The following is a 9,923-nucleotide window of genomic DNA, read 5'->3' as shown; positions in this document are numbered from 1 at the left end:
CATGTTCTGCATGCACCCCCTGGTGGTCAGTGCACAACATAGCAACCGGTTTTTTGATTGTTTTGCCATTTGGTCTATTTGCATATTAGGGTTTTATATATATAGATAGATAGGGCAGGGCAAATTACTAATTATTGAACGTCTGCTCTTCTTCTCATCCTGCAATGACCTCTGAAGCCCCCAAAGTGCCTTACCCCATCCTAGCTCAGAATGTCATATATGCCTCATTTTAACTTTCTGTCCCTGACCCTCTCGTGTATGTGAAGGTTTGTCACTGCTGTTGATGCTGCACCAGGGAAATCAGAACATAGCCAATGCTATTGTACTTTTTATTAAAAAACAAATTAAATAAAATAGTGATCGGTTCTATATAAAATTGAACCAGAGTCACTAGTTCATGGTGGGGAAGGCTGAGAAGAGGGAGACAAGGATGCGGCTGCAGCAGATTCTTTCTCTTCGTATCTGGGAGGCAATTCAGACGAGAGATGTGGCGTGTGGGAGGTCTCAGAGGATGAAGGAGTCCCCGAAATGGTGTAGATGGATACACGCTCTCTCTCAGGGGCTGTGCCTTGGCCCTCAGGAGCTGGGGTCCTGCTGAAAAGAGAGAGAGAACATGAAAGGGAGGAGAAGGTTCTTTTCAAATGTGCAAGGACCTAAGGAGTCATTTTTTCACATTCTATTATTTATAGACTAGAGGCCCAGTGCATGAAATTCCTGCATGGGTAGGGTCCCTAGGCCTGTCTGGCGATCAGGGCCGATCAGGGCCTTCTAGCTGCCAGCCGGGGCCTCCCTTCCCCGGCTGCCGGCTGCCGGCTGGGGCCTTCCTTCATTCTGTGCCACCCCCTGGTGGTCAGCACAGTTATAGCAAGCGATCAAACTCCCGGTCTCCTGGTCAAACTCCCAAGGGGACACTTTGCATATCAGCCTTTTATATATATAGATATGTTTTCATTCCTTGCCCCTTACTTTCCTTAGAGCTGATGGTAACATTAGGAGAGTCTCACTCCTGTTGTCATTTCCTTTGTCACTGAAAAGACCTGGAGCACAAATGTACAGGTGCCGCCCCCAAAGAGCACACACACAGTTACTGTTCTCTGCTACTGTGTCTTCTGAGGCAGCTAACGTAAGATGGACAGCAAACAGAAAATTAAATCATTGGGCCAAAAACGTGAAGGAAGCAGGAAGGCATAGTCATTAATGGAGTGGGCGTTGGCACCAGGCAGACCTCATCTGAATTTCCATCCTGCTGCTTTCTAGCTGTGCAGTGGCTAAGCCTCGGTTCCTCGTCTATAAAATGGGGATAACAGTGTAGACCTCCCGAGACTGAGAATTATACGGGGTAATGCAAGAAAAGCCTGACTGGCACACAGAAATCATCACAGCAGCAGGAGTCTTTTTTTTTTTTTTTTAAGTTAATAGACATTTACTTTGGGGCTTGGAGAAGTTCATCATTGGAGAAAAGAGTAGAAAACGTCACTAACAGAATTCTACAAATGTCTGGACCCTAACCGCCCCTTCATCCATGCAGGGCAGTTCCTACACTCGTCTCTGGTCAGCTCTCCAGCTCACCGCCCCTTCTGCAGCACAAGGACATGTACCTCAGAAGGTGAGTGACCAGCCCAGGCAGCACCCATCCCCGCCAGCTCACAGCGACTCTCGTGTCCTGCTTCCCACTGCTTTCAAAAATGCACGTCTCCATGTCTCAGAAGTCAGCGGTCACTGATCTGCTCGCCCACTCACCTTGCCCTGTAAAACCTTCTGGCAGCGAAGATTTCACCTCCTACATCCTGGTCGCCCGTTCAGAAGGTACCAGAGCCTTTGCCAGCCCTGCTCCTGCCTGGCACTTCCCAGGACTCCTTCCTGTAACGCCTGCCCCCATGGATCCTCAGCAGGTCATTAAGCCGCTGCTCTCCTGTCTCAGCAACCTCTTCCAGTTCCACCTCCCTGTCCAGGCCTAGCCTCTCAGCCTACCTGCCCCTCTACCACAAGCCTGTGCACCATCTTCCCCCACGTACCCTGAGCTCAGTCCCACCTCCTCCTCTGCCAGGGACATCCACTGTCCCTGTCCCTCCCCTTACATGACAATCTCTGCTCCTCCTCACTGTCCTCTCCATCCCCCCCCCCCTCACCGCCACAGTCTGGCTCCTGGTACCTCAGCCTGTCCATGAGACTCAGCGCCCACCGGTCTGGCCACGGCCAGCCTTTCCCGTTGTGAACTGTGCTAACCAACGGCTCGGAGCCCATCGCTCTGACTCCAAAACCTTCAACTGCTTTGCTCTGCCTAAAGGAAAAGCCCTTAGATTTCTGCTCTTTAATCTGACCACATGCACGCCTCCTAATCTGTGGCACGTGGGGGATCTTCTATGTCTCTTCAGTTAATCCGAGAGGCTCTGAGGCCCAGGGAACAACTTAATATTGAAGGGAAAATGCAGCTTGGTCAGGTCAGGGTGCAGTGACTTTAGCCGGTCACTCAAGAACGTCCACTAGTTACTAACACCCTCTGTACCTCCTGGAGGTGCCCTGGGACCCCCACGTCTCCCTACAATCTAAAGCAGCAAGCAGGGGCCTCCCGAGCCCGGCTCAGTTTGGCAGACGGGTTGTTAAACATTGTGAGGGTCGCCCCCGCTAGGAGCACAGAGAGATGGCTGGAGAAGGCTCCACATTAACCAGGCACAACAACTTTTATAATTTTTAACTTATGTGCTGCCCAAAGTTTCCTGAAAGGTACTGTTAACATTAGGCAATAATTCTGACATAACGTCAGCAAGAAAAGATACACTCTGATGTTTACTACTCCTCTACTGCAGCCTTCCAGCTCATCTGGCCCAAAATGAGGTACAGGCCTGCAACGATGAAGATGCTTCTCTTGGAGTTCAAAGGCAAAGTCTTACCCATAGTTAAAAATACTGTAATATGAAGGCGGATTTTCATTTGGAAGCAAACTGTCTGCTCCAGGACTTCTGGTCACGGCAGAAGCTGAAGACTCAGGAAAGTAAGGAGGCGGAGGGGGCGGGAATATGATCACGGCATCACCTAAGGAGACACACAATGTTTTGTGGAAGATGGATAAGCAATAAGTGCAAACAAATTAGCAAGCGCAAAATAAATTGAGTACAGATTTGGCTCATCTATAGAAATAGTCACAACCCCTATGCCAACTACAGAATCAAAAAGTGGTTTGATCAAATTTAGAGACAGAAGGTAGAGGTTGCCAGGGGCTGGGGGGAGGGGGAGATGGAGTTAGTGTTTAATGGGTGCCAAGTTTCTGTTTGGGATGAGGAGAAACTTCTGGAAATTGAGAGTGGTGACAATTGTACAACATTGTGAATGTACTCAATGCCACCATACACTTAAAAACTGTCAACATGGTAAAATTTATATTATATATATTTTACCACAATTTTTAAAAAATAGTAGGCCTTTCTCATTGTCTGAGCTAAAGCATTTCAGTGAAGCATTTTCTAACCGTGTGCCTCCCTTGGGATGGGTACAGCTTTAAAGTTTTTCTTGTTTCTAACTTACAATTTGTTTTCTTTTCTTTTTGTTTTATTGACTTCAGAGAGGAAGGGAGTGGGGGAGAGAGAGAGAAACATCAATGATGTGAGAGAATCATTGATCGGCTGTCTCCTGCACGCTCCCCACCTGGAATCAAGCCCAAAACCTAGGCATGTGCCTTGACTGGGAATGGAACCGTGACCTCCTGGCTCATATGTCGACACTCAACCACTAAACCACACCAGCTGGGCTTAACTTACATTTTTAATTCATCAAAAGTTAGTGTTGGATCAAGTGCCTTGTTCCTCAAATGCAGTTTCACCTCTGAACAGATTAGCTACCCTACGTCCCATCATTGGCATCGCCACAGCTGTGGTTTATGCTCTTGTAGAGTCTTTACCTGCCAATATTTCACCAAGCTTCACAAAACACAGTCAAACTTTGCAGCATTTCTAGCCAGGCACCTGTGTTTGGGGGAGGAGAACCGAGGGACCAGATGCAAGCTCTAAACTGCTTCCTCTCTGTGGAAGGAGCTGGGTTTGTGCTGGGCAGCAGATCTGATGCTTGCCTAGCTAAGGACAGGATTCTTTAGAGCTCCCGGGTCCCATTTGCCAGTTACCAACCCAGCATGGCCCTGACCAAGTTATTGAACCCCTCTAGGCCTCAGCTGCCACATCTGTCAATTGTAGGCCATCACTGAACCTGCCTCGGGGCAGGTAGGAGAAGTGGATTCACAGTCAGCCATTAAAACAGTGCTGGGCAAAGAGCAAACCCTCTCAGCTGTCCCACGCCCTCACAGCTGCTTTCTTCACACTCCGCCAGCATGTGGCACTTATTTGCATGTCTGGAGAAACACTCCCAACTGGCAGTCCTGGCCAGTGGTTCCACTCTGCCCCTTGGGCGTGAACTCCACCGCTCCTAGCTGTTGGAGCTTACCTTGCTAATCTAAATTGATAAAGCATAATGCTTGGCTTTTCATTTTCTTCAGGGTAGGTCAGAGGAAGTAAAGTTAAGTGTTCACTTTAATTACACATTGTAGGACATAGGACTTGGGAATAAGCCTCTAAAGCAGGCCACTCACCTATCAAACATCAAACACAAACAAGGAAATGTGCAAAGTCAACAGTTATCTCTGGGCTTGTCCATCTGCCAGTCAGCTCCCAGCCTCCCACACTCACAATCTGCTCTCAACAGGAAAAAAGTCTCCCCCAACCCCCCGGGGCTTCCCTGTCACTAGGCCCTGCAGGACTTGGTATCCTCCATGACTTGGCATCATACCCGTCAGGGAGGGCTGTCTCCCATACCTGCTGCGGGCCCAGGTCCAGCGCTGAGTATGTTCACAGAGAGGACATCATCGGTTTATCTACCAGCGGGTGTAGGGGGAACAGCTGAATTCTGGGACCGAGCCAAGAACTGCCTCTTATCACCCCAGTTTCCCTCATAAGGCAGAACTGACCATTAGAGACAATGTCCAGAGTCTTATCAATTGTACTAAAAGTCTTGATTTCTAAAAATGTAAACCCCATGCCATAATATAAAGGAGAGAAAAACAAGGAGTTAGGGTGCCCGATTTTCACAGGTTTGATGGGATTTAAAGGGTTAAGTAGAAAAGATTTTAAGATTTTAAACTATGCAGTGCCAACAGCAGGGCAGAACTGCCCAGGGGTTAGAGCCCTGCTACCCACTGCCCCCCACATTCCAGCCACCAGGACAGAGGCTGCCCCCAAACTCTCCTGATAGCAAATCCAAAGGGCACACCTCAAAATGTCCCCCCAACTAAGTGAACACTGAGCATCCCATGAGGGTGTTCTCATGGACCCCACTGTGCTCCCCGAAAGGACTGAGACCGTCTATATTGGGTGAGCCCTTTTGTCATGTGACAACTACCCAGAACCCAGGTGAAGACAAAACCAGCAGAAACAGAACTCCAGCCCGTGCCCTGGGGAAGGTGCGATGCAAGGGCCATAGTATATGAGTGCCCACCCGCCTGGGTTTGGATCCTGGCTCTGCTGCTTGCTACTTTGCGACCTTGAGCAAATTACTTAACATCCCTGGGCCTCCGTTTCTTCATCTCTAACATGGAGATACTAAGAGTATCTGCCTCAGTTGGTCCTTGGGGAAGTGAAGGCATTTCACACAATAGGCCCTTGAAGAACATTAAGATGCGTGTTTAGCACAGGAGTAAACTTGACATATGTGTTAGCTGTTATTAATAGATAACTAATATTTGTGTTGTCACCATAGTATATAAATACACAATGAAATAAGCTGGGAGCATCAACCCTGGCTCAATGCAAGGATTGTCTGTAAGTCCATCTGCCCTTCCTCTCTGAGGCTGGTGCCCTGCAGGGCCCGCAGCCCAGGGACCGCCCAGTCTCTGCTGGGAGCACTGCTGGCTCTGTAGACAGCCCCGGACACAAGGAGCCTCTCACTCGCCACTCTCCTCCTCTGTTCCCTCCATGGTTTCTGCTCTGCGATTCTCCTTGCCTAGCCTTTTAGAGGTCAAGGATGTGGCTTCAGAGCTTTCTAAAGGAGACTGGGGAAAAAAACCGCAGTACAGTAATTTGCAAAAACGAGTAGCAATAGGGTTTTTTCTTGGTTGTGTGAAGCTGAGGCCAAAGTTACTGACATTGTTCTTGGGGGGGGGGGGCTGACTCTGGGAAATGGTAATCCATCTATTCAGCAGAACCCAAGGGAACCAAAAGGAATTACTAGGCATTCCATGGGGGAAAGAAGGGACAGGTGTTGCCACATTTCATCTTCATTTATGCCACTGCTTCCCAACTTTGCCCTAATCCTGAAGTTACAGAAAATAAAGAACAATGCAGAAAAACAGAAGGCCCCTCAAAACATAGAAGACTGGTGGACTTGGGACAGACTCAGAATCCTGGAAAGTTAGTGCTGGAAGGAATCTTAGAAATGTTCACTTTATGGATATATAAACGGGATGCGAACTCATGCGTCCAGCAATGCAAAGTGCCACAGGTTTTAGTGTGAGAATAACAGGGGGAGGAGGGCCGCTTGGCAGGTCCCTAAAGTGAGAGAGGACTTGCAGGCTGTCCTTGAGATTCTTTCCTCTAAATTTGCTCTGTGACATTACTCAAGGTTACCACTTAATGTCCCAAAGCATTTGCTAAATAATATGGAATTACTGGGGCAAAATGATGTATACAAGGACTTCTATGGGGCCTACCATAGCAGCAGCACTGTGTGTGTGTGTGTGTGAGAGAGAGAGAGAGAGAGAGAGAGAGAATCTAGGCCAGGCCCAGGGAAGCCTTGATGAACAGCCACTGTGATGTGAGCACGCACAGGAATGAAGCCACGCACCTACAGTGACCTGCACAGGCTCCGTGTTCTGGGTCTGTCTCTCTTCGCTTTCAGAGGCATTCTGGCCCTCGTTCAAGTTGTTTCTCTTCTTAACATGGGCGACCACGAAGAAACACAGTCCCATGAGCACAATCAAGGGTCCCATGATCTGCAGGGACAGGAATCCACAGATCTGGGGCTCCTCGTTGGCAGTGTCTGTCTCATTCAGTGGTTCCTGCTCCCAGTCTGAGCCACAGCCAGGGACCCAAATGCCCAATATGCTAATGAGCATGCCGCTGGTCAAGAACAGAAATCCAAAGATGAGGCACTGGGCAAACTGGCGGCTCTCTCCGCAGATGAAGGGCCGGTCGGGGTCCGCCCGGTTGCCCCGACGGCGCCCCTGCCGGAACTGAAGGAGTGCCCGAGAGCGGGCCAGGATCACAGCCCCAAGTCCAACTGCGGCACACGCAGGCCCAGCGACCTTCAGCACCAGGCTGCAGTCTGGGTGGGGTTTGTATTGGCATGCCTGGAACCCAAAGATGGAGAGCAGGACCCCCACAAACAGCAGGATGGCACCAAAGACGAAAAGGAAGAAGATGAGCATGCTGACATGCCTGTCTCGCTGGACCCCATCTGGTTCAGCTGCTGCAGGAGACATGGCCAGAAGGGGCCCCTCCCCGGAGAGGGGTGGGCAGTGTTACCTTCCCTCCAGTGGCTTCAACAGCCCTGCAAACAGAACAACACACCAAATTAAAGCGGGCACAGGTGTCCCTCACCCACCCTGTTCTTTTGCTGGCCATTTCAGAAGTCACACCAAGATGAACTCATGGGGAATAGAACTTCACCCCACTGCTACACTGGTGTTGAACAATGAGTTGGTTTATGAGTCAGAAGGACGGGCATTCAGAAACTCCTGAATATTTAATTTTATGAAGATATTCAAGAAGAAAAAATGCAATTACCATGCACCTCAGAGTATCTCTAAAAAAAAAAAAACAAAAAACAAACAAACAAAAACTCCTTATGGGGATGTACAGCATAGGGAATATAGTCAATAATATTATAATAACCATGTATGATGTAAGGGGGGTACTAGACTTATCGGGGGTCACTTCATAAGCTATTTAAATGTCTACGCTGTACACTTGAAACTAATATAATATTGAATATCAACTGTAATTAAAAAACTTTTTTAATTTTAATAAAATTCTTTAAAACCCATATAGCAAAAGTAACTGGGTGTGGCTTTTCCTGTTCTGAGTCTTACAAACTCATTCACCCAGGCAAACAAACAATGGCGAGTGAGGGAAGAACCACAGGGATTATTGTTGATTTACAGACATCCCACATTTCATCACAGCTGCTCTGAGCATTTCCACGCGGGTAAATTTTTGTTCAGTCACTAACTTTCCATTTCCTGTTTTAGACCCGCAGCAACTTTCCATTCCGTGCTTCATGCTAAGGCTACATCTCCAGGACAGCCAAGTTCAGCAGTGTCAATGGACTGGGAAGGCAGTTCAGGAACGCAGCGAGTTTGGTGGGTATTAAGTTAATTCTGTCAAAATGTGATGCTTGAGTTCTCACTCGGGGGCTTCCTGGGCATGAAATCTGGCGGCCTGGCTGCGTGGACCTGGGATGAACCCAGGGAGCGTGGCCCAGCCGGGGGCGGGTGGAGCCCTGTCTCACAGGTGGCCGGGCAGCCTCGCGCTCACCCTCCTTCATGGTGCCACCCACTTCCACAAAGAGGATTAGGCTGTTAAAAATAAGCAGCTGATAAAATCACCAGTTAAACAGCAATAGAACCTGACTTTGAAAGAAGAGTACAAGTGAGTCAAGTGGGAAAGCACTTTCCCCAAGATCACCCCAGCCCTGCGCTTCAAGGGTATCGCGTATTGAGTATCGGGAGCAGTGGTTGAAGAGTGGTCTGGTTTACGCAGGCTGACTGCTATCCAGTTATCTTGTTTGCTCCAGTGAATGGGATATTCAAGTCCGGGCGCTCGAAAGGACAATCCGAGGGTGAAGACTGTCCTCACTGCTCAAGGGAAGAAAACCTTTTAAAATAGCGGTGCCACCTGCATCCGTGGTCACACGAAGGAGCTCAAGCCCTCGGCTCTGAAGCCAAGGCCATCTGACAAACCCAAATCATGACCAAGTAGGGTCAGGTCAGGTAAAGAAAGCAAACAGACTGTCTTCCACGAGGAAGTAATTTTCCAGGAAAAATATGATAGAATCAAAAGGAAGCTGAAGGAAGAAGGCGATGTATGTTTTCATTGTTAGACTTGGAAGAACTATTTATGACGATGCAGTTAAGCTGAGACAAAGACTTAAAGTATTGCACTATTTTTTTTTTAAATTTCTGAATCATGTAATCCCTTTTGCTGGTCCCAGAGATGAGGGTGCGTCTCTGCTACAAAGTCCTATCAGGAATTCACTGTATTCCTGACACCTTCAAATTTGGAGTGAGTGACAAGGCTTCAACCGTATAGCAGTGGTTCTCAACCTTCCTAATGCCGCGACCCTTTAATACAGTTCCTCATGTTGTGGTGACCCCCAATTTCATTGTTACAAATTGGACATAATTAAAGCATAGTGATTAATCACAAAAACAGTATGTAATTATATATGTGTTTTCCGATGGTCTTAGGCGACCCCCAAAGGGGTCTCGACCCACAGGTTGAGAACCGCTGGGACTCTACAGGCAAATTCCCAAACACCAGTGAAGAAAACAGAAGCCCCAAGTGGACTTGTACCCTCTTCCCAGGGCCTAGTGGATCAAGGGCCTGATGCAGAGCAGTGTGTGGGTAGTGGGGTCAGTCAGTCTGTCTATTCTCTCTCGCACATGAACCCACGATCGGACACATAGACGAATAGACAATTAAGCCTTTTCTAAACACCAACCTACCCCTAATTTCCCACAGCCAAATTCGCCTCCCTCACACTGTCCGTGTTCCAAAGGACATTTCCAGATCAGCAGCGCCTAACTACATCCAACGCTCGGGTGTGTTTGGGGATCCAGGCAGGAGAGGCAAGTGTCTTTTACGGGAAATAGCTCCGTGGGTTTTAGGGGGCCTGTGTGCGCGTCTCCCCGGGAAAGGTTAGTGCGGGATCCTCGGCGCTGGCGC

The 9,923-nt window shown here is 48.6% G+C and overlaps 1 protein-coding gene across 2 annotated transcripts; it reads right to left on the bottom strand.

Moving 5' to 3' along the window:
• Positions 1 to 315: 315 nt before the first annotated feature.
• On the bottom strand, positions 316 to 7,768 carry TMEM171 (transmembrane protein 171). Of its 2 annotated transcripts, none has more exons than XM_005858015.2 (3): positions 6,823 to 7,768; positions 2,892 to 3,033; positions 316 to 591 (listed from the first exon to the last, which is right to left on the bottom strand). In XM_005858015.2, exons 1-3 carry the CDS (start codon positions 7,457 to 7,459, stop codon positions 396 to 398), a joined length of 975 nt encoding a protein of 324 aa, XP_005858077.1. In that variant the 5' UTR covers positions 7,460 to 7,768; the 3' UTR covers positions 316 to 395. The 2 variants fall into 2 exon arrangements, with proteins under 2 accessions (XP_005858077.1, XP_005858076.1); XM_005858014.2 differs by having other exon boundaries at positions 316 to 594; positions 6,823 to 7,763.
• Between the last annotated feature and the right edge of the window lie 2,155 nt (positions 7,769 to 9,923).

This window comes from Myotis brandtii, unplaced genomic scaffold (assembly GCF_000412655.1).
Source record: "Myotis brandtii unplaced genomic scaffold, ASM41265v1 scaffold115, whole genome shotgun sequence".
Lineage (NCBI taxonomy): Eukaryota > Metazoa > Chordata > Mammalia > Chiroptera > Vespertilionidae > Myotis > Myotis brandtii.
The sequence above is the reverse complement of the archived record's forward strand: the minus strand, read 5'-3'. Positions and strand labels throughout refer to the sequence as shown.

What these genes read in the sequence shown, in the direction of transcription:
- TMEM171 (XM_005858014.2), bottom strand. Translation starts at nt 7,459, where the DNA reads ATGTCTCCTGCAGCAGCTGAACCAGATGGGGTCCAGCGAGACAGGCAT. An exon ending in GCCTGTGCAGGTCACTGTAG is followed by an intron (nt 3,034 to 6,822) that starts GTGCGTGGCTTC and finishes GTGTCTCCTTAG; the next exon opens with GTGATGCCGTGATCATATTC. An exon ending in TACAGTATTTTTAACTATGG is followed by an intron (nt 595 to 2,891) that starts GTAAGACTTTGC and finishes CTCTCTTTTCAG; the next exon opens with CAGGACCCCAGCTCCTGAGG.